We start from the raw sequence: 24,941 nt of genomic DNA on the forward strand, positions 1-24,941 counted from the left end.
AGACAGAATGAAGAATTTTGATCGCGGTTTGATATATGGTCTTAGGTAGTGCAAAATGTATCCGGAGACATCAGAGTGACCGCTGCCTGGCAGAGCAAGAAGGCTTCCAAATGGCGGGAGGTGCTAAGGAAGGGTCCAGGTGGGCAGAGTGGATGGTGGGCGTAGCTGAGCTGGTCACACCGGAAAGTACAGAGATCTTTCCGCATCTAGTCTTTTTATCGCTACGACATCTTTTGCTGCTTAATTCCATGGTGGCTAAAGGTTAACAAGGAAAATACAACCTGAAATATTTAGCTCCGGCTCCTTGTACCTGTCCCATTTAAACGTATCCTTTCAATACGCCATTAGTTTTTTTTTTTTTTTTTTTTGAATGAAATGAGGTTACAGTGTTACTCGATACTCCAGTGTAATCTCTCATAGCTATTATCTGATACAGAATGTTCGGAAGAGTTCTCCCTCTCACTTTCTGTAGGATAAACTAAACTTAGATTCGAATCCCAAAGATGTCTGTCCCACAGATGGGCTTATCTTCATTCCGTCTACATACACTTTACATAGACAAACAGTCACAAAGCTGTGCGTGCATTCAGTCAGAAGCCACGTGTCTGATGGGGAAAGAGCCAAGATCTCTGCTCCCATCATGGGACAGTCCAAGAATTTCATAGGTACAAAAGAAAACGGAACCCCAAACAAACGAAACAAGCACAAGTCTGCGTCTGCTTGCACCCACGTCTGAGGCTGAGACTGGCACTCCCCCAGCGTCACCACCCCCTGTGTGCTCACAACGTCATCTCTGCCCATTACTCACAGCTTTTTATATGAGCAGCTTGCAAGCTCCATCCCCAACAGAATTACTCTGTAATCATTTGATCGTGTTACCTTTCTTTAATGGACATGGTTTTGCTGGCTGAATCAAGGATGCCCTCCACCGCGGGCATTTTGATGTCTCCGGCAGCGAACATCGCACACGGATTCCTGGAGTACTTCTCCTCCCCCGGTTCTGCAGGATCATGCTGCCTCCAGGACATGGGGGCTGCAGTCGGGGCCACAGTCTTCCCGGCAGCTGTGCCCGTCTGCTCAGAAGAGGGCTCCCCGAACTCTGCCGCTGGGAAGGAGAAAAGCCACGTCAGCATTCCCTCCTCCAGGCAGACATTCCTCCAGCTATTCACCCCCAGCGGTCCTGCACATGGAGTGCAATCCGGGGTGTGTGTGGGGGGGGGGTCACCCAATCCATATGGATTCATGCCAATCTGTAGCACGCTATACTCTGCAAGGAAACCCATCTGCCCAGGAGGTTACTGCACAGAGCAGATGGTTTTGTGACAACTGGTCTTTTCCTGCGTGCAAGACACAGGAAGAGAGCTTTCACTACACACTACAAAATGTTTCTCCTCCTCCCGAACAATCCTTTTTACATTTCAAATGGCTGGAATCACACACTAAAACCACTAAGTTACACGTGATCATTTTCTATAAATGCAGAAAGAGAATGAAAGCCCCAAGCAGTATAGCTTACTAGTCTGCATACCAGGACTGCGGAAGGAGTCTGGAAATCCGGAGTCCTGGGTTCAAGTCCTCATCCCCTGTGCTTACTCAGCTCTTTGGGGTCACCAACTCATAAGAGGGGCTGACGGGGCTAGCAGCTCACAAGATCCTTATGTGAGTTAATGTGCCCAAAGTCATCAAGAATCCTTGTCAGGATGTGTGAGAGAGCTCCAGTTACTTTTATTGTTGAAAAACTGATTAATCCACTGAACAGGTCAGATTCAAGGGGAAGAGTAGGATTCACCCGTGATTTGTAATCGATACGAGTTATAAACTGTCCTCCTACTTTAATTAAAAATAATCACAGACACACACAACCAATCAAGCAGACACCAAAAACCCAGGTGGTTTTTGGAGCAGTAACCTACCTCTTAGCGAAAACTTCCTTCTTGGGACATTCTCCATGTCGACCTTCTCTTCAAAGGGCTGCCTGTCCTTCAAGTCTGGGCTCCCCTGTGCGATGCTTTTACCCATGGAGAATTCCTTCAGTTCATCACCAAGGTGGGCGATGGGAGGATGGGCTAGTTCCAGGCTGCCCTTTCTTGGAACAGTGTATTTGGGTTCCTTAAGGCTGTCTCCTTCCCGGATTCTGTTAAAGGTAGGGCAGGATGGCTCTGCTTCCTCAAAGGACCCGTACTTTTTACCACCATCTCCACCTGTCAGGACTCTTTTGCTTTCTGTCTCTGCAAACTCTCTCAACATTCCTCTGCTCCCACTACTCTCTGCTGAAGGCTGCCAGGCTTGGGACTTCAGGATGCTTCTAACCGGAGAATCTGAATTTTCGATCGAAGAAGGAAACTTATAGTCAACGGCACTCATGTTGTCGTCCACAGACCGCTTTGTCCGAAGATCCCCTGCGTACATTGGCATGACCGTAGATGTCATGGTGGACACAGATGTGTTAACAGTAGGTGAAAAAGGTATGAGCTTTCCACTTTGCACCTGGGAGGACATAGTTAAAGTACAAAAAGCTGACTCAAAAATACTATCTACATGAATCTCAGTTTAGGGAATGACATAGAATGAACTATTACATTTGATGCGGTTTCAACTGCTTATCTTAGAGGGAAGACATATTTTATATAATGCATCTCACTAATCAAAATCATCTGGGTGAAAAGCAGATTGTGCAGCCTATTTTTCTCTCCATAAAGGACTCATTCCAGATGATTTCAGCAAGCAAATTATGAAAATAAGAAAAGAAAAAGGTACTTGGCATGGCTATATTTCTTAGGAAAGAAGTTATTACCAAATTCCCGACAGGTAACACAGTTTATCACCTTAATTCTATCTAGGAGCCAACACCGTGGTCCTGTATTTTAAGCACCTACCCGCAACCTGGATGAGTTCACAGCCTACCCACCTGTTCCACCTCTCCAAGTGTGACGGGCTGAGTTTGATAGCGAGCATTCATTCTCCTCTGTCTCATGTCTATTCTGTTTCGGGTAGAAATAGCTTTTGAGACTGGCTGGGACAATTTGTTAAACAAGGCCAACTTCTCTGCTAAGCTCAGAGTGGAGGAGTCAGGTTCACCTTGTTCAGCAGAATCTTTACCCTCATTTGCCGGGTCTCTGGCTAAAGCTTTGTGGTGAGCAGATGCCTGTAATCTGAAAGGGATAAAAAAAAAAAAAAAAAATCAGTGACACAGATAAACACAAACAAAAGCCCGCTGCTAAATTTTGAATATTAACTCTCTTCCAAGCATCACTTAATTTTGAAAAGGACTGGTTTCTCCCTACAGAAATTTAAGACAGGTATAGGCACTGTTTAGCTATTAACAAGCCTGTGAGTAGCAGGGGAGGGTGGGGACACTGGCATTACTAATTTCACAAAGAGCAGAACTTTATCTCTGAATTATTTCTAAAAAGTGAATTTCTTCTTGAAGGAACTGAAGTCAGCTTGGATATACCTTATCTTAGAGAGACACTGTATCAGTGGTATCAACAACAAATCAGGCCTAGGGAATCCCAAGACATTATCTATGGCATGTCTAGATGTTATCTAAATATGTGGTTCAGGGGCACCTAGGTGGCTCAGTCGGTGGAGCATCTGACTCTTGGTTTCGGCTCAGGTCATGATCTCAGGGTCGTGAGATCGACCCCCCTCTCCCCGCCGTCAGGATCTGCACTCAGCACAGAGTTTGCTTGAGATTCTCTTTCTCCCTCTCCCTCTGCCTCCATCACCCACTCCCGTCCTCTCTCCCTCACAAGTAAATCAATCTTTAAAAAAAATAAACATGTAGTTCAGAGGTATTCTTTTCATTTTATAGAACTAGGAAATAATATAGTCATTCTGTCAACAACATATCTGTAATGAGTTTGGATTTTCACTTGCTAAACACAAATGGATCGATTTTAAAGATTCCTTCCCTTCTTCAGTGCAGCATTTTCTCTCAGAGCTTTCTACCAGTTTTCTAAAAGGTACTTAGACCTGTAACTCCCAGCACCTTGAAAAGTGAAGAACATTTCAGGTGCTGTTAAATCCCTCCAGATTCCAGGTGTAGGAGAAGGCCTCCTGTTACCTGGTCACGGTGGATCTTGGAAGGTTTATGACAACGTGGGTTGAGGCCACTGGCAAATCCAGTTCCCAAACCCAGCGGACAGTATATTCTGTCTTAACTCCAAGTAATCACCAATTCACAAGTTGCCCCAGACTAAAGAGCATTGTCAGCGTTCCAGGGCATCATGAAGATAGTAACAAAGGCAACCTGATTCTCATGTGTTTCCGAGGTATAGTGTGGAGAGAGGAGAGTAACGGCCACCTACTTTGCTGGACAGACCCCAGCTTCTGGGTGGGGCCAGGTCTATTTCTGCACTGCCGTTTGACTTCTTTTAAATCTTATTTTTGGCCCTTATGTTTTGGCCCCTCACAGTGAAACAGGGGATACCTACGTGCCGTAAGGCCATACTTTCAAAACACCACAATTCAAAGCTTAATAGTAAAACAGCTAAGTTCAGACACCATAAACGATTATTGTCTCAATCCCAAAAAATCATGGCCTTGTCTCTCTATATGTTAGAAACAGATAAGTTTGTTTCTAGCATGTATTTATGACTACAAGTGCTTACAGAAACTGGGGTATTACTGGGATTTCAACATTCATGTTGATTCCTCATTTTCCTATTAATCTTTATTAAGTGCTAGTCATTTAGATGGAGGATGAAATTTCTTAAGAGATGACTGTGATTATGAAAAACAGAAACAAAACAAATGACGAGTGAGTTAGTGTGATCCTAGTTCCAATACATGATGTAAGCAGGGAGATGAAAGCTTTCCTCATGCAGGCCTACATGAAGTTAGCAGCGTCTCACACTACAACAAAACAAAATGGCACCCATCCCCACAGCAACTCATTGCACTGACTCGTTTCTCAAACACATGATTATGAGATGCATCTGCTATCTAGGACCTTTGCCCTGAGGGCCACATGCAGCTACTGTCCAGTACCTGGCAGGCTGTACAGTGCTCTTAGCTACACTGGGACTAGGAAGTCTTGCCATTACAGGCTGGGAGGCCACAGAGCACGAAGCAGGGATAGGTTCACTTTAAAAACAATTGCCAAGGAAGGAACATTCATGAGGAGAGAGAAGAAAAGAAGCATTAAAGGAAAACATAGTTTTAATTCAGAAACAGTAAATAAATATTTTAACAAAATTATTTACTAAGTATTCTGGGGGAAATTACAAAAGAACCTGAAAAGCAATTACAAACTTAGGAAATAAGAGACACAGGCAACGCAAGGTGAATGGAATAAGATTAGGTTTTTAAAGCTTGGAAAGGATTTACCCTGACTTCAGAATAAAGGTCCTGATTTTTAAAAATAACTTAAGAAAAAGCTAATATCAACCACCAGAAAATCAGTAGATTACGCTCATGTTTTAGAATGTAGTTCTCAATCTATTTTGTAAAAAAATCAGTATCCTCATATAACCTACACGCACATCAAAGTAGCTTCAGGGAGCCGTACAAGGTGAGAATTTTTGTTTATATTTATTGTTTTGCTCCCATGAGTAGTTGCTTCTTGGTATACAACAGCCCCTCAAACATTAAAAAACCAAAAGAGCCGACCTGCCCAGAGTTCCTAATGAACCTAAGAAGTGCTCCTCCACAAATACACCACGAAGCTGACCAATAGCTGGATTAGAAAGTGAGGGAGTTGCTTGAACAGCAGGCCCTCAGGTGTGGGCTGCGACACAGACACCTCCTGGGGTGTCCATGCCCTGAATGAGATGAACATGCTTTCTCCGGGAAGACCGTGGGTGTGTCGGGGGAAGCACCGAAACAATTGTTAAAAACCCAGTAAAAGTCTTCACTTGATTGAAGCAATTATCTTTGAGGGAATTACTTTGGGAAATTCATTCTGAAGATACTGGAACAGACTGCTCAAGTACGGAATGTCATCAAATTTCCAAGGAATTTTTTAAGTTGTTTGGTGATTATTTAAAAACAAATTCAAACAAAACAAAACAAAACCCTCAAACCCCTTATCTTTTTTGAGATATCTGTTGAAATATTTATGGAAGAAATGATATCCGGGGTTCGCCTGAAAACAAAGCAGGAGGACAGGAAGTGGATGGGGTGCGGGAAGAGCAAGACCGGCCAGGCTGCTGACCGTTGAAACTGGGTGGTCAGTACACGGGGGCTCGTTATATTAAGCTCATGGTTTACATTTTCCATTGTAAAAAAGATTAAGAAAGGCACAGACCAAAAAAATTAAAATTCCTCTTGAGGTTTTTCTAGGAGATACAACAGCAAAACACCCTGTTACAAAGTTCAGAGAGACCACAGTAAGGAAAATCCCAAAGTACGAACGTCTCTGTGGCGTCTAACCAAACCAGGTTCTGATCGCTTCATTTTTACTTAAAAGGCTTTAACTCTTTTTTTTTTTTTTCCAAGAAGACATTTCAGCCAAGGCCACGAGGTCACAAGGGGGGACTTACGTGGCTGCAATGGCCACTTCCTCAGTGGTAACGGGCTGCGTGTGGGATCTGTCCTGTAGCCGCCGTAGTCTTTGTTCCACGGCAGCATTTCTGGAGCGTTGCTTTGGAGCGTTTTTCTCATCAAATGATTTTTCCATTTCCTAGGATCAGAAACAATGCGGAATCCTTATACGTTTGAGGAAAGGACACTGGGGTAGCAGTGTCTCTGCTCTGTTCCCCTAACAGGGCTCCTGGGAGGGATTCCCCGTGAGGTTCACATCATTCTCAGAAGTGTGCACCTGTGTGGTGTCAGCAGGGGTCACACCAGCCCGGGGCTCATACAGAAGCATGTGGGCTGGGGCAAGGGGGGCCGGAGGGGCCCCATGCAGGGAGCAGGGGGACGGTTTCGCTTCAAGCACTTCGGCACACCTTACCCTGAAAAGCAGCCTCTTGGCAGCGACACTCAGCTTGGCTCGTTCGTCTACCTTTTCTTCATCTGTAAAAGGCCACAAAATAAAAACTGAACATCATTAGAAAAATGTAGGTGAAGTCTCTGAAAAGTTTCCCAAGGCTGCCCTGGAAATCCTTTGAACATACGAATAGATGTACCAAAAATTACAATTGGCAATATTTTCCCCTTGGAGGGATCCCATTCTTCTGCTCAGTGAAAAGGTGCTAATTTCCATTGCAACTAACCAGACAAAACTCTGTCTGGACAGGAATTTTCTATGACGATATTTGAACAATTGAAGTTTAAGAATAGATTTTATGCAAGGAATTTCTCTTCTTTATTGTTACATAGTAACAATAAATTAACAAAAAGCTGCTGCTTTAGCCAATCAGTTGTTTTAATATTCATTCCACAGTTCTAACTCTCTCAAAAATAGGGAAAAGCTCACCCGAGAATCTCAACTAGGTTTTATTAGACTCACAGAAAAAAAAAAAAAAAACCTGCAGAAAAGAAATCGGTATGTTCCATAATCTCATCCTCTCAAAGAGCAAAGTCTTCAGGAAACCTAATCTGGGTGAGATGATAGAGAAGCGGCAAAAGGAAAACAGATACTTGCCCTCAGCAGTTGGCATTTCTGAATTCGAAGCAGACCTAGGAAAGACATTAGGCAAATAATAATAACAAAAAATTAGCCGGTGGGAATAGAAGATCTAAATAAAACATCAGATTAAAAGTTAAAGTAAAAACAAAAGTAAAAATTCAATTGACATCTTTTAAAGAATATCATCCTGCTAGCAATTCTTGTTGTGAATACACAGGTACAGGTGTTAATGGACACGGTGGAGTGCGCGGGCACACAACCCAGCCAGGTGCACACCTCGTGGAGACAAACCAGAACTGAGTGTGACTTATTAAACACAACTGGTCACTTTGTAGACAAACCTCATCATCTCTATGCATAAGCATAGGATCGTGTAAAACTCAGATATGACAAGTAGACAGACATTTATAAAACGAATATAAAATCCCTAGTTCTTTGCACTGGAAAATCTGGTGACTACTCACTGTGGATTCTAATTTAATGAGGGCATAAGAAATGCAAAGGAGCAAATGAAGAAAAATAATGTGTCTCACTTCTTACCATCTGAATGCAATGTAAAACTGTATCGTGATCCTGTTGTCACGGGCAGTGTTCTTTAAAAATACATGTATACAAGCCACATAAGTATCTCTTATAGATTAGATGGAAGAATGATGAAATCACCACATCCCATTTAAACAGCGCCAGGACCATCACTATGGGAAAATCCTGTACGACTGCTTTTACGTTCCTAGACTACAGAACTACACATCACGCATGCCTACCTATCCGAATCCTTTCGTTCTGCTGAGGTTATAGGTTGAGTTCTAAATCTCTCGGAAGTTTTCCTACTTTCACCGGGAGAAAAATAGCGTCTTGGTTTCCGGGACCCTCTTTCCCGTTCCACACCGGTAGGCAAGCCAACGCCTTTGGTTGACCTCTCCACCCGGGATTGGCTTTTAGAATCATCGGGAGGGAGTGTACAGAAGGGAGAGGAGAGACAGAGAGAGAGAATAAAGCAAAGGTTTATGCATCTCAGTGAGGCAAGGCCCAGACACCGCCAAGTCCCGCTGCATGCCCCGACCATGCGCTTATAGGAGGCGGAGCATTCCAGTGACCCAGTACTGTAACTCCCCATTAGTAGGCAGAAGCAGAATGGTAGTTTTTGAGCCATTTTCTGTGCGGTCTGCCCTGCACACTGGTGAGCTAAGCTAACATGACTCAATGCAGGACACACCACAAGTTGAGAAGTGAATAATTCTGCCAAGGACGTGCAAGTGACACATCAGGAGGATGTTTGAAACATCACCTACAGTTCGGGTTTCTTGTTGGCATTGACAGACTCCAGAAATGCATTTCGGAGCTGGGCGACAGAGACCTTCGTGTCCAGCATGCTGACGTCCAGGGGGGCCCCTTCAGCTTTGGAACTCTGCAGCTCTGGTTCTTGCCTGGACGTGGGGGCCTTACACTTCAGGGCCTGCAGCTGAGGGGGGCCCGTGTAGTCAGACAGGGAGCGGGTGAGGACCTTGCGTTTCTTCGTCAGGACTTCCTTTCTGTGGCCTGTCGCCCTGGCATCTTGGGACATGGGCTGGCTCTGAACATATAAAACCACTTCTTGTCTGCTGATCCTCTCAGTGGGTTGTTGCTGAGCTGGAGGCGGGGGCGACAGACTCTCTGGTTCCTTCTGATGTTCTGAGGTGATTGTGCTCACAGCAGGCTTGCTGAAGTCTTCAGTTCCAGAGGGATCTTCGTGGCTTCTCGTAGGCCCGTGATCCTCCAAAGCCAAAAGTGATTTCCTGCTTTTCTCGAGAGCTTCAGTGAAGAGCGTAGCTTCCTCTGCTTTCGATTCACAAATATGGAGAACTGGGGTATCCCTTCTCTCACTTTCTAGAACCTTCAAGGTGGGAGGCTTTCTGACATGCTGGGTGGCTGACCCCCCCCAGCTGCATTCAGATAAATTTTCTGGGATCTCTGAGGTCACCAGCGTGGCCGTGTGAATGGGGTCTGCCGGTTGGACATAGCCTCGGATTGGCTGTCCCGTGGAGCTGGCTGCCTTGCTCGAGACCCTATCGAAGGCCGAATTTTCTGACTGAAAGGATGAGCAATGGACGGGCACTGGCTGATGTCTCCTCTGAGTGAAGGGCTCGGAGGCCACCTCAGGGCTGCTTCGAGCACTCTCCTCTTTCACCATTTTTTCTCTAACCTTAACTCTTTAAGAAAGAAAAAGGATTTAAGTTGCAAAGTGCAGTAACTGCTTCACGGGGAGAAAGCATGCGTGGACCATAGATTACCCGTGAATGGAAATCCACCCAAAGGCAGAACCACTGGTGACAGTGCATTTCTGGTGGTTAATGTCAGAAACCCACTGCCTGCGGATGAACGATTTTGAGTCTCCAAATGTGCGTACAGATGCCAGTGTGGTGCCAAACTCACTCCACCCTCCATAAAGCTGAGATGGCTCAGATGCCATCCTGGGTGAGAATGGATGCCTTCTGACTAAATGAATGACCAGGAGTCATGGGAAAATCCATTAATATACAAAAACAGCATGCATGAGGGCACACCAAGGCTGTTGGTGGGAATCCGTAAACCCTCCACCCATACAGGCCTTGCGTGTGGGCTCTGGGGGGAGTTTCCAGGTATACACACACCTATTGACCAAATGTAATTTCACTGTCTCCTGGAAATGTAAGAACATTGTGATTTTTAAATTTTTTTAGTTGAGCTCAAGATACAGCAAACAATCACCCCTTTCAAGCACTCAACTAAACATTCCCAAGCTTTTTCATGCAATGCAGAATGTATTCATTCATTCCTAAAACACGTGACCAGTTTGGACATCATTACTACTAACCATTGTCACACCAAGAAGACTGTAGAGAAAAGATATTTGTTGAAAGAACTAACAGACTAAATGTTTTCTCCCCTTTGGAATTACTGTTGGGCCCTTAGTTAAAAACTCATGTGAAAAGAGATTGCTCTCGTTTTTAGAGCTATTTAAATATCTGAGAGCAAAACTGAAATCCAGTTTAAAAGCTACAGCCCTTTTTCTATCACTGCAGAAGCAAAGTAGCCAAGAGCTCTGGCCAGGGGCACCTCAGAGACCTGGATTCAAACCTAGCTCACCCAGTTCTATCTGTGTGGTCTCAGGCAACTTACCTGGCTCAGTTGCCTTGTTTTAAAATGGAAATTGTAGTGACAAAATGTAATGTGATGTTGGCAAAGCACTTGGGTGGCTTAGTACTAAGTACTCTTAGCAAAGAGTAACCATTTAATAGTGTTAGCTGGTACTTATCTTTGCTTTCTGACATGCCACATAGTGAGAAAGGAGAAACCATTGAAGCTGTTTAAGAATGGATTACTAATTGGCAATAATCCTTAAAAGGTAAAACACGTTTTTGGAGTGGGAAAAGTGATTTCTTGGGGGAATATAAACCTTCATGTACTGAAGATTAGTCAGCAAAAATAATTATTTATGACAGTTTTGGAAGAGAATAATTCCTTAAATGACAAATGCACCCTGCTAAATTTGATGTAAACTCCTACGTGTTTTTCAACATCAGATACAGGATGTCTATGTATATTTCGTTAACAAAAAATCAAAGACACACATAAAAGGCAGTTACCATGAACAATTCAGGAGAAAAAAAAAAAGCATTCTGAGTTGTTATTTTTCCCAGAGACTAGCCAGTGTTGGAGGTTTTCATATTTATAAGCTTTGTTAATCAAAAGAAGACTGAAATGTGGTTCAAGTTCTCCTGTGGAATGTGTCCTTCTAATCAGAGACAATCTGAATGTTGTCCTCAGCTGAGAACAAAGTGACTATTAGAAACTCAGTATATGGGTGCTTTGTCCTACCAGAGACTTAGTCATTCTCACTCCTTCCGCCTCTCCCTGCCCCCAACCGTAAAAATGAAATGATAGGGGTTTTTTTGTCTGCCTTTAAAACCACATGCCCTAAGTGCAACTGGTGAAAATTAACTATTGGTTTAGGGACAAGGAGAAGGCTGGAAGCGCTGGGCGGAGGGGGTGTAGAACAGATGGGACACTAGCTGGTTAGTTAGTGTGACTCCAGAGGAGAGCAACCAAGAGCCTCCTCACGACTGCCCCCACTTGACGGTATGCAGGTTGGTTTGAAAGGAGAGAAGCAAGAAGTGTCATCAAAAAGATTTCCAAAGAGAGGAAAAAAGAAGAGGGGGGAATACTATTAGCAGGGATTAGGGCGATTGGAGGAGAAAAGCAAACGTTCTAAAAGTAACTTCCAGCAGCCCCTTGTGAACACATCATTTTCAAATGCACTGCCATTAACAGAGGGCAAGAAGAGAGTTAGCACTTGGTAACGTGTGGGACAGCAAGGCAAGTCAGCAGGGAAGAAGCACTCACTACACATAAGCCAAGAGGTTCAGCTCGGGAGATACCTGGAAGGCCAGTTGATAAGAGAAGGTGTGTCCCCTTCGGAATCTTTCTGGAGAAACCACTCATGTTTGGGTTTCCCGGTACTATTATGTACAAAAGACAAAACTTCAGATGATTTCTATTCGAATGTCAACATATGTACAGACAATTGTAATTTAAAACCCGAAGGCTGGTTTCTGTTAAGTCAAGACTAATCCTGGCTTTTGAAAATGTATAAGCACATTTTGTCACGGGGTTTACACATTTACTTCACGAAACTCCCAAGGATGTGTGGCTCCTTACTAAACTCAAGAGATAGAAATAAATCTATCCAAAGCCACCACATAAAGTGTTTTCCAAGTAATCTGAAAGTATTAGGAGTCTGTTATATTCACACTCGCCCCACATACACCAGACAATTTTCTTGTAAGAAGTTGGATTAAATGTCAACTCATCGTCTATAAGTTTTGTCAAGGGACATGGGTAAATAGCCAAATACAAAGATAGTGTCCATGCAAAACAACACATATCAAATAAAGGAAATCAATAAAAAGAAATTCAATGAGATCATATCTTTAATTGCTCTTATACATTTTCCTTTTACATTTGTCACTGAATAATGCAACCAATGTAACAATGACATAACCAATACTAATTCAGGTCAGTTCAATAAATGTTGAGTTCCTACTATGTACGAAAAACTGAATTAGGCTCTGAGAAGTAACAAAGGTGACTCATGCATCACCCCAGCCATTAAAAAACTTACACTATGGCAGGCAAGGTAACATAAGATTTACACATTCATTCCTCAACACATGATCAGATATAACACAAAGTTGAATGTGATGAAGGAAATTTATGCCAGGCTGAAGATATTTTAGAACAGGCCAGAAAAACCCTGTGGTAACCACATAAAGCAGGACACAGGGGGAACAAACTACTGATGTGTATCATCTTACGATGCAGACAGAGAATGTTTACCAGCTCCAAACCATACCAACTTATTTGTAAGAGTTTTCCAAATACTATGCTAGAAACACATTTGAGCTCAAAGCAGTTTCCAAAAATAAGAATAATAATTATAATAAAATAATCTTCATTTTCTAAAAATCATTTTAGTTCAAGTTTTAGGTTAAGCTGACAGGAAAGAACCACTCTGTAACCACTACTGTATCTTTTGCTGTGACCACTGAAATCTGTCATATTCTAGGCTTGGGTATCCCCCTGTCTTTCTACACCTGAACCTGTCAGCCCACCTGTAGTGAGCAAAAAATTCAGATGTATGGAAAGCTGTTTTACTTCCAACTATAAAAGGTCTAATTTCTCAACATTCATTTAAACCTAGGAATAGTTAGCCTACCACTTGCAGCTAAGAAAGGAGGCGATTACTCTAGCACGGGATATAGTGGGAGAAGAGGTAGCAGCAGATATATTTGCTACTGAAAACCACCAAGTTAATATAACTAATATGCCTACCTCACAAAATCATTTTAAGACTCAAATGCGTCTTGTATAATAGAATGCTTTATAAACTGTGAAGTGCTACACAACTTTCCAAACATGACTTTTATTGATAAGACTAGAACTTGGTCAGCGCCACAAAATAAATAGATAGATAAATACATACATACAATAAAAATTATCAGGGGCTTGTTTAAGAATATGTTGGGTCAGCATCTGAAAAGTGACAATCATACACAGACATGGGAGGCTTGCTGTGCTCCATTTATTCATTACACCACAGGTGCAAAACTAGCCAAAAAACCAAGTAACTACGTACATGGTAGCAAATACTGGATTTTTGACATTTCGTGTACAGTACGTATGAACTTAATGAAAAAGAACTGCAAGTAGTGAAGGCATCATGCCAAGAATGTGGCAAGCCCTTTCAAATGCTCCTCCTCTCCTTCCTTTTTCAGACAATATCCTACTGTATGTCTCTGAGTTACTACTTTTATATTGCAAAGTGATGAGACATACAGAGTCTTAATTCAGAAGTCATGTGATTTTAAGGAATGTGGGTCCAGCCTCAATCAGGAGGACGAGTTTTTCTTGAGTAAATTTACATCAGGAGTGTAAACTCCTGTACAGAACAGTTTTTCGCAAAGTAAGGCACTAGGATCCTTGATGTTGGCTGAGGCACTTACGTGGGTGATATTTTCTGCCATCAGAACCAGAAAAGGAGAGGGGATGAGGAGACACCTAATCTGAACTGGACACTTTCTGCTCGCAGGCTGTTCTGGGCACGCCTCACCCACTGACTTGCAGCATGTGCTCACACTCCTCCGTCCTTCTTTGTCACCCATGAGTGGCATCTGCTACAGGCGATCCCTCCCTTCACCTGGTTCAGCAGCCTTCTTGGTCTCCTCCTCCCCCGACCATCTGCACCTCTAGAGCTCAGGGTGCCCAAGATGGGCTCCTCTCCTCCTCCACCGACATTCAATGCCTTGATGTTCCCATCTGGCTTTCACTTCCACACTGACCTTCCCTTCAATTCCGACTCTTGGACCCCACTGGCCACTTGACACTTCCATTTCGATATCTGGTAGACATCTTAAGTATACATGTCCAAAAACTGAACTTTTGATTTCCCTCCAAAGTCAACTTGCACTGGAGCTTTCTCTATTTGGCAAATGGCAACTCCCTCTTCAAGTTGCCCCAGCCAAAAAAATCGAGACTCCCCTTTGATTCCTTGGTTTTTTTACACCCCACATCTAAGTTATCGGCAATTCCACTGGGGACTTTCAAAACCTAACTTCTTTCCTCCCCTCTGCTGCTGTCATTCTAGTTCAAGCCACCACCATCTCTCACCCAGATTACTAAAATGACCCCCCTAATTATTCTACTTGTTTTCATCCTTGCCCACCAACACTCTATTTTCAGCTTAGCAGCCAGATTGGTTATTCCTCTTTTCCATCCCTTCTATGGCTCTATACATCATTTAGAGCAAAACCCAAGGCCCTGGTGATGGGTCCTCCCTGATCTGCCCACCCCTCCTCCCCACAGCTCTAGCACCTCCTCTTCCCCTCCCCCTATCCTCCTGCCTCACCAGTGACTGGGGCCTCCTCAAAAGCCCATGCATGGAGTCCACTCAGGCCTCTGCAGATACTACTTCTGCCTGGGCCCTCCACCCCAATGGCTGCATGGCTGCCTCACTTTATGTAGGTCTCTGCTCAACTATGATCCTATCAGAGAGCCCTCCCTAACCACTCTATATCAAAAGAGCAACTGCCAATCGTTTTTCTCTCTCCCTTCAGTGAATTGCTCGAATTTTCTTCATAGCAGTTACTACATCTGTCATGTTGCATGTTTATTTGTTTGCTGTCTTTCTCACTAGGGGAGATGAGCTTCTTGAGAAAAGACTGTTGCATCATCAGCACCAAGAACAGTGTGTGGGAAAGAGCAGGTCTTGGTAATTATTTGTGGGATGGATGAACTGTTGAATGATTATCTCCACAACAACCCTCAGAGGTATACTTATACTCATTTTATAGATAAAAAAAAGGAAGGTACAAAAAAATGCATATTAACTGGCCAGATCACAAGCTGGTAAAGAAAGGCTGGGGCTTGAACCCAAGTGTTGTAAGACCCCTGAGTCTCTATCTTCTCCAGCGCAACTGGCTTCCAATTCTGGAAAATGAATGGATAATGAATGAGCAACCCCTCCCTGGCTTGAGTGAGAAATGATGTAGTTGGGGTGCCAGTGTTCATGTGTTCTGGGGCTAAGCAAGGAAGGCACCAAGGGCGTCCTGACCATAACCACAACCCTGACTGGATGGTGGTCTCTCGGCTCTGCCTGTTCCACCTTCAGCAGAGAGCCTGGAAATTTCCTATAAATCCTACAAAACCCAATTATCTTCTTCCTGTTTTTTTCTACAAATGCACAATGTGAAATCAAAGGAGTCTGGCAGCAAAGAGCAATTTGGCTCAGAGGGCACTCACTGCTGAGGAGGGGGTGAGAGGGGGGGTGCAGGGGCCCAGACTTGGCAAGGTGCGTGAGACCTTGTCTCCTTCCCCCACCAAAACAATCTATAGCAGAAGATAAGTGTAAGAACCAACCATCTGGAAACGAGAAAATTCACGGGAGGGAGAAACTGGGAGCATGTGATACTGGGTGTTAAGTGGGAGTAATCAGAAATACTCTGAGGCCCAAGGGACTATTGTAGCTTGACTGGGTCTCTTGGCTGTCCCTCGTCCTCTGGCACACATAGAAAATGATAATGTGACATGACACCTACTTCACAAAACCTAATTCCCACTTTCACAGGCACTTTTCAGGCTCAACATCACAATAGCTAAATATCCACTAAACATTCATTGATAAATATTCATGTATCCGCTATGCCACAGGTGCAATGCCCACATCAGGGAAAAAAATTTTAGCATGCACACCTGACTTCCTTGCATGCTGAGTATTCACTAGGAAATCTGAAATTTAAAATCAGCTCTGTATGAACTATCTTGTAAGTCTAAATCTCAACCGCTTAAGAGGGATTTCTTCTCTGACAATATTATAAACGGTTGACATTAACATTTCTCCAATGATTTAAAAAAATAGTTTCATCAAATTCTTATAGGACTTCTTTGGAATTGAAGAAGGACTTTGATTTTATATATTCAAAAATCTATAACTGTAGTACAGAAAACAGATTATGGGTTTGCAGGACCTGGTGCTGGTGGCGAGGGTTGACCACAAAGGCACACAAAGGAATCTTTGGGCTGATGGAACGGTTCTGTATCTTTACGGCAGTGATAGCTACACAACCTTATATATTTGTCAAAATTCACAGAATTTCATTAACAAGGGTGAATTGTACTGTATATAAATTATATTTTAATAAAAGTATCTTAAAAACGTAAGACTTGTAAAAATTGTAATTCAGTGTCCCTTCATAATTTATTTAGACAACAGTTACAGTTGAGGAATTTACTTTGACATAGATGTTTAGCGCAGTTAATGGAATTTTTAAATTCAAATATCTCTTTTCATCCGTTAAAAGTAAAAACTATATATAAATAAGTAAATAACAAAAGAAAATGTGGGCCAAACACAGTTCCACAAAATCTATTTAGGATCTTCTTCTTTCTCTCCTTCAAATTTTCTCCCCAAAGCCCAAAGAGGCTGAGAAACCTGAGTGGAGAGCAGAAAACAGCCCAGAGTGGTCACTCTGAAGTGTTGACATTGGTGGAGAATCCAAATTCTTCCTTTTGAATTAAATGCATGGCTCCCAAAATGGTGAATCAAGGTCTAAAACTGATCTGGCCAATTCACAGGCGCTCCAAAACTATGGAATATAATGGAACGTTGTAGACCAAGTTTTCCATACACTCTGACTCTGAGACTGACAGGTGGCTAAGGGATGTCCAAACTCAGATTGAAAAGTCGATCATTTCGTAAGAGTACAAAATTTATTTCTGGGGCTGAGGGGCCATTGTTTTTGGAGAAATAGTAGAATATCAGGTGCGCTTTAAAAAATAATAACAAAAAAGAGATTATATCTGAATAATGGCACATAATGCCCTAGGTTCATTTTCTTTTTTTAAATATTAAATCGATGTTGTTTTTTAATGCAGTGTGCCTTAATGTTATGCTCAGCTATTTTTAATAATTAAAACTTTGTTTAAAAAAATGAACCAAGTGGGAAGGGTTGGCTTGGTACAACAGAACGAGTGGCGTGTATGATACCATTAGGTTATGGCCGCTAACTTAGGTCCTTGCAAAGAGAGTCAATGATCAATGGTAGACAGAGGCACAGCGGCGATGTAAACCTTTTCTATCTCAACTGGAGGAGTAATGGTTACATGTTTCCCAAAACTCACCAACCTGCATCCTTAAAATATGTGCATTTTGATGTGAATTATATCTCAATTAACAAATATGCCACTGTTGGATTATAAAGTAAGGATTTCTTGGGGCGCCTGGGTGGCTCAGTTGGTTAAGCATTTGACTTTTGATTTCAGCTCAGGTCATGATCTCAGGGTTGTGAGATCAAGCTCTGTTGGGTTCACATGCTGGGTGTGGAGCCTGCTTAGATTCTCTCTCCTTCTCCCTCTGCCCCTCCCAAGAAAGAAAAGAAAGAAAAGAAAGAAAAGAAAGAAAAGAAAGAAAAGAAAGAAAAGAAAGAAAAGAAAGAAAAGAAAGAAAAGAAAGGAAGGAAGGAAGGAAGGAAGGAAGGAAGGAAGGAAGGAAGGAGCACATAAATAGTGAGGACTTCTTGAGTAATGAAAATCTAGAAATACAGAGTCTTCTTGGAGCAGAAGCAGGATAAACATGTGAAATAACCAATTTCTTCCAGGTTCCCTCTGAACCAATCTCAGTACTAAATGCCTAAATGCTACAGCCTCAGATGAGAAAGCACAATGACAGAAGGTATGTGCACACAGGTAGAACTATCTAGAAAAGCACTGGAGTTTGAGGAAGGTGCCATAGGGGGCCTCCCAAAGTGGCTCAAGCTTCTGGCTTCCAGCTGGATTTGGATTTTCACATCTCCCACTTGGCTTCTAACTACCCCTGCTAGGAGAACAAAGCGATCCGGGGACTTGGCTCCCTTAGTTGTGAGACTAACCTAGAATGAGCCATTCAGAACTGGAGACTGAGTTCACAAGGCCCCAAAAGCAGCCTTTTTTTTTGTCCACATCATGACGCCCACTCATAGTTTAACAATATTTATGAGCACACTGACTCAAGATCATATCCAAGAACTCTAACCTCAGACAAAGTGGAAAGAGCCTTGTCATATGTAAGTGCTACTCAGAGCGTGTTCTGTTGATTGGTGTCCCTGGCCCATGATTGGATCAAAGACCTGCAACAGAGTGGAGATGAACAACGTCACTAAGCCTACTGTTGAGTTCAGCTGACATTTTGCTCATAGCATGATGTTTTTGACCCATGATTTACATTCGGCTGCAACCCTCACAGGTTATGGGCTGATAAACCATTTGCAGACTGACTCTTTCAAGTAGCACTGTTACAGTTCGGTGGCATTTCCAAGAAAATACAGAAAACAACAGAACATTCATTCAAAAATGATGGACTGAGCCAGTCGGTATGTGCTAGATGCTGGCAGTAGCAGGGAAGGAAACACGAAAATGACCAAGACAGGGCAAGTACCCTTCATGTACGGCCTGTACTCAAGTAACGCTATCATTGAGATCATCCTTCCCAATCTTACGGATTGGCATAACACCAAATTCATGTTGCCCTGTTTGGGCCATCCTGACCAGAACTGCTAAATCTGGGTAGGTCAACTTTGTGTGCAGGCGGTGAGGCATTTGAATGTCCCTCCAAGAGGCACAGGTGAAGCTGCATTTGTGAGACACCTCACAAATTCAAGATCTCTTTCTTCTCTTCCCTCTAAGCAGAATCATCATCAACAAGAAGCCAGGTTGGTAACCTTAGGGCTCCCTATGCCAAGCCAAACTTTAGCCTTCTAACTGTGCTGGGAAAATGACCATCTGATAATGAGAAGAACAGAAAGAACAGACTGGTTTGAGAGTCTAAGCACCAGAGAATGTGTAAGAGACTCCAAAAATGATTCTAGTTTCTCTTAAGACAGGGAGAAGTTTATAAAAACTTGGAAAGGTCAAGAAAGCAGGGCAGACAGGAAAGCAGACTCTCTGGATATGTTCTCATTTGTCAACAGCTCAATTAGAAGGAGATACCCAGATGTAATCTGAGCACTGCAGAACATGGGTGGACCAGTACTATTTGTGCTATTAACAGTTCACTTCCAGTACTATACCCCAAGATTGGACCAGCCATTTTGGCAGCCACATAAAGAAATTGCTGTCAACTGAAACTCCTAGGTCTGTTTCTCATGAACTGCTATTAAATCAGGTTTCCCCAATCCTGAACTTGTACACTGATTTCCGCCCCCCAAGTAGAAGACTTTATTAGATTTCATCTTCTCAGTTTCCAACCCTAGCCCAGGTAACGTGCTCTCTTCCCTCCCATCGCCCTTCCTGCTCCATCCCTCCTTCCACTCTCTTCCTCACCATCACCAAACTTGTTTACAATCCCTCCTCCAGAAATCTGATCAGCCTATCATATCCAGATTATCTGATGAAATGCCAAACAGGACCAAGTTAATGACGAAGGCCAACTTGGAGGCACAGACTTCCTTATCTCATGCCTGGGTAACTGCAACCAACATGTCAGTGGCCTTCCTGACTGGAATCAACTCTCCTTCAGATCAACAGTCCATACTCCTCCAGAGCAATCTTTCTAAAACACAGAATCAATCATCCTTGCTTTAAAATGCTTCAGAAGCTTCCCATTATCCACAAGGCAAAGGCTAAATGCCTTGTTATGTCATCTGAGGCGCTCTATGACTGCTCCCCACCTGGCACTCAGCCTCATCCCACCCCCACCTCCTAGGTCTTCACTGGGCATTGGGTGCCTTTGTGCTGGGAGCAGCCTCCCTTCCATGGCTAGCAAACTCACAAACCACATCCTTAAGGACTTGGTTAAACTGTGACCATTTCTCCACGGAGGAAAAGTTAATACTCCATCTTGGCATTGCCCTGGCATCCAACCTTGATCTCTAGAACCTTATTTATCCTATCATGTTACAGTTATTTCCTACACTTTTTTTTTTTTTAAATACAGCCAGCTACGAGCACAGTGCCTCGTACACAGGAGACCCAATATAATTTTCTTCAATGATTAGCCAAACTATCTCAGAGCTAAAATTAATCCATAAATCAATACCTATGAGGTATGCAGAGATACTTGGATTCTCACTGTGTTTGACCTCTCCTAAATTACAAGTTTTCATTTTGCTTATAAGGGCCAACTTTTTAAGGACCTTATATAAATCCACATAAACTGTTTCTCTAATACCTCTGGTCGTTCCTAAAAATCTCTAACCTTCAAAGGGCAAAACCAGCAAACTCTCTTCTCCAGTGTGTTGGATAATAGAACTGACATAAATAATGGGGGAGCAGAGAACAATGGGAAGAACAGGCAGATGTAGGGAACTTGACTGAATGAATGAATGGATGATGGATGATGGTCTCAACGTTGTCAAAGTAGCCACATGGTCTTAATTCAATTCTTTAATCTTTAGTTTTTTCACATATAAAATCGATTTTTAAATAATCTCCAGGATTACTTTTGTTTCTAAGAATTCAAAATTCTTTAACATTGAGTATCTATTCTTGCGAGGGCTTGGGGTGAGCCAGCTCCCCATAGGGCAGAGGCCACTCCCCTGGGAGAGGGCTACAGGGTCACTGGGGACAAGCGAACCGTGAGAGGTTGACCTTCAGTATGACAGAACTTTCTTATGATGTGGCAACTGGTTAGCAGAGAATTACATTACCAGGAAACAAGAACTCAACCCCAAGTTGTCATAGAGGTTGGGAGTTGCTCTTGGTCTGTATCCCTTAAGTCTGTAATGACAGGCTTTAACTCCCTGTAACTCCTAAGAGTCAACATACTAAAAAGTACTTCCTGCTGCTACAGTGAAGTCAAATCCAGCCCAGCAGAATTAGCTTCACCCTGTGGGGGTCCAGCTCTAATTATAAAACAGTATTCAGCCGAAGAAGAATGGTTATTAACTTAGGTGTCTCATTAAAATGAACAGTTTATATGCTCCAAGTTGCTTGTTTGGGAGAAGTGCTAATGACTGCTTTGTGAGTCCGCGCAGGCGTGCGAACGTGCAAGGGCACACGCACACGGCAGAATTCTGCCCTGACAACCTGGCAGATGTCTGAATTTTAGGACATACTAGCTAGGGTTCTGGGTGATCTATTCATATTTAATTCAATGAAGAGAAATTGATACTTGCCATTGAGAACAGAAAAAAAAGAAAAAAAAAAAACCATGGGAATGAGTTAACCATATTTTAACAGTCAAAAGCTAGTAGAGCAGGGTGAAAAGATGTTTGGGGTAGAGGGGCTAAAAGGTGAAAAGAGTTCTATCCCATTTCGAGATCTGTGAGAGTACCCAGAAGTCTCTTCTTTAGAGACCTAGGTCTTAGAGATCTAGGTTTTCCTGGACACCTGCCCTGACCTGGATCCTGTGTTAGGAACACTCCTGCTCAGGGCGGGAGGACAGGGGCCGAGACAGGAATGCCTACAGCCTGAGGCCGCTTTCTCCCTCCCTATCACTCCCTTGTGGACATTTCTATCAGGCAGGTTAACAGACGTTTGACAAGGAAAACAATGAGCTTGAGGCTCTGAAGACAGTTTTTAGGCTGAACCTCTCCCTGGGAGCTGAGCAAATACAATCAGTGACAAACTACAAGGGCCTAGCTTAAGCCCCTTTCCTTCTCAGTTGGCTGACTCTGCTTGTTAGGTCTCAGAAAATGCCCACCGTGGAGGCTGCCCCGGGCTATCTTCCTGAGCCAATCCACAGGTCTCCTGTCACTAGCGCCCGGTCCAAAGCACCACTGACCAATGACAGCTCTCCAGGGGTCAAATTTCAGGGACAGCTCTACATACCATATTCATTTTCTAAAGATACAATTTGCTAAGTGGGAGAAGGAGGGGCGGGGACAGAAGTGGAGTCATGAAACAAACGGGGGTTTTCTAGAGTGGATCACCACTGGGAAATAAGGTATAATTTTCTTCTTTGCCCAATACACAGGTCACTGAGAACAGGGAGTCACAGTGTCCAGAGACACTCAGGAAAACAACAGGTGTGGGGCTCAGGTGGTGAGTTTCTGTTACTCACAGAAGTAACAAATATGGTGCATTTCTTTTATTTTTATTAACTAAGAAATACAAATTCAGCATTCAGGATTTCTATTAGTAACAGGAGCTCAGATTTTTTAAAAATTTGAATAATCCAGGCGCCTGGGTGGCTCAGTCCTTAAGCATCTGCCTTCGGCTCAGGTCATGATCCCAGGGTTCTGGGATCGAGCCCCACATCGGGCTTCCTGCTTCGAGGGGAGCCTGCTTCTCCCTCTCCTACTCCCCCTGCTTGTGTTCCCTCTCTCACTGTCTCGCTGTCAAATAAATAAATAAGTAATAAATAAATAAATACATAAATAAAGACTTTAAACAAATTTTTGAATAATCCACAGGCCCCAGATCCTTTTGAATTTTATTCTAAAATTCACAATGGCTGAATTAACAAAGAATGGTTCCTATCAGCAAAACTCCCTCTCTAGAAAACACAATTCTGAAATGCAAAATTGAAGGGGCTTGGCAGGATTGGGGAACGGGGATTAGGAGGTGTCTTAGGCTCTATTCTGTGAATATATATATTCTCCATTTGTTTCAGAATGACGTGTTTACCTGAACTCCCTGGCAGCTATAGGATTTCTGAGCTAAAGACCCTGTGACATATGTATTTTCTTAATCATATAAATGTTCAAATGAACATTAAATAATTCTAATAAATTTAAACTTAATGCTCAGCCCTCAAGACTGTTGAGCTTAGAATGCTCTTAACTGTATAATGACTATTCCGTTTGTACATGTGTTAATGTATATGAATACATACAAAAACCGTGCATTTGACGTCTGGTTCATAGTTGAATTTTTAGGATACCATAGGAAGTCTTTTTTTTTTTTTTTTAAAGATTTTATTTATTTATTTGACAGAGAGATAGACAGAGCCAGAGAGCACAAGCGGAGAGAATGGCAGAGGGAGAGGGAGAAGGAGGCTCTGCACTGAGCAGGGAGCCCGATGTGGGGCTCGATCCCAGGCCCCTGGGATCATGACCTGAGCTGAAGGCAGACGCTTAACTATCTGAGCCACCCAGGTGCCCCAAGGAAGTCTTTGATGGTATATTCGTGAGTGACATATTCATATTTAATTAATGAAGAAAAAACCAGCCTCTTGCTAGTGAGCACAAAATAAAATGATGAAATGGGAATGAGTTAATTCAGAGATTAATAGCTTCAATACTTGGCAGAGCTAGGTGATGAGAGAGGTATAGCAGTGAGAAAAATATTCCATCTCAATGCTAGGCTACATCCACAAATACATGTGGTATAAAATAATTTCATTATCTATAGACAGTTTTTTTGGTTACTCCTTAATCTCCCTAAACTTTTCTGTTACTTATTTCCATATTGGATGACACTGCATTTTCATTTATGGTTATTCAGACACTGAGATTTCTTTGGTTATTGTTATAATTCACAAAGTATGTTTTGTCTTTCTTCCTCCCAAATGGAAATCAGACAACAATGGCTTTCTGACACCCAAATTTCCTGGCTCTAGAGAAAGGATATCTATGCAGAATATTAATCCATTTAAATCCATCTTTGTAAGATGAATTGCTGTAGTCATTACAAAATAAATCTTTTTTTTTTTTTTTTTTTTACAATACAGTGCTATATTAGTTTCAGGTATACAATATAGTGATTCAACAATTCCATACATTACTCAGTGCTCATCATAAGTGTGCTCTTTAATCCCCATCACCTGTTTCACCCATCCCCCCACGCATCCCCCCCCCCCAAACATCAGTTTGTTCTCTATAGTCTCTATAGTTAAGAGTCTGTTTCTCGGTTTGCCCGTCCCCTCTCTTTTTTTCTTTGCTCTTTTGTTTTGTTTCTTAAGTTCCACATATGGTATTTGTCTTTCTCTGACTTATTTCATTCTACTCTCTAGGTCCATCCATGTTGTTGCAAATTGTAAGATTTCATTCCTTTTTTATGGCTGAATAGCATTCCACTATATATAAACATATATATATACACATATATATGTATATATATACATATATATATATACACACACACACACACACACACACATACACACACACCATTTTCTTTATCCATTCTTCTATCAGTGGACACTTGGGCTGCTTCCATAATCTGGCTATTGTAAATAATGCTGCTCTAAATGTAGGGGTGTATGCATCCCTTTGAGTGTTTTTGTATTTTTGGGGTAAATACCTAGTGCAATTATTGGACTGTAGGGTATTTTTAACTTTTTGAAGAACCTCCATGCTGTTTATTCTATCTTTATTTATCTTTTAATGTTATACTTGTCACACATTATGTTCCATCCTTTGTAATGTAAATATATCTCAGTATTTTCCTAATACATATATGAAATGATTTGTGCTTCTCTGCCTCTAAATCATAG

At 42.5% G+C, this 24,941-nt stretch overlaps 1 protein-coding gene across 6 annotated transcripts in view; it reads right to left on the reverse strand.

Moving 5' to 3' along the window:
* Positions 1-24,941, reverse strand: part of SVIL (supervillin) — a 229,754-nt gene that overhangs the window by 60,301 nt on the left and 144,512 nt on the right. For 5 of the 6 annotated variants that reach the window (XM_027593384.2, XM_027593388.2, XM_027593385.2 and 2 more), the window contains 10 exons: positions 11,914-11,994; positions 8,809-9,705; positions 8,281-8,451; positions 7,532-7,566; positions 6,899-6,960; positions 6,486-6,625; positions 4,993-5,088; positions 2,909-3,152; positions 1,914-2,487; positions 880-1,105 (listed from right to left, as the gene is read on the reverse strand). In XM_027593384.2, the coding sequence (XP_027449185.1) occupies positions 880-1,105; positions 1,914-2,487; positions 2,909-3,152; positions 4,993-5,088; positions 6,486-6,625; positions 6,899-6,960; positions 7,532-7,566; positions 8,281-8,451; positions 8,809-9,705; positions 11,914-11,994 (2,526 nt within the window). The remainder of the gene's footprint in view (positions 1-879; positions 1,106-1,913; positions 2,488-2,908; positions 3,153-4,992; positions 5,089-6,485; positions 6,626-6,898; positions 6,961-7,531; positions 7,567-8,280; positions 8,452-8,808; positions 9,706-11,913; positions 11,995-24,941) is intronic. The other variant, XM_027593389.2, reaches the window with a different exon arrangement.

This window comes from Zalophus californianus, chromosome 9 (assembly GCF_009762305.2).
Source record: "Zalophus californianus isolate mZalCal1 chromosome 9, mZalCal1.pri.v2, whole genome shotgun sequence".
Classification (NCBI taxonomy): Eukaryota; Metazoa; Chordata; class Mammalia; order Carnivora; family Otariidae; genus Zalophus; species Zalophus californianus.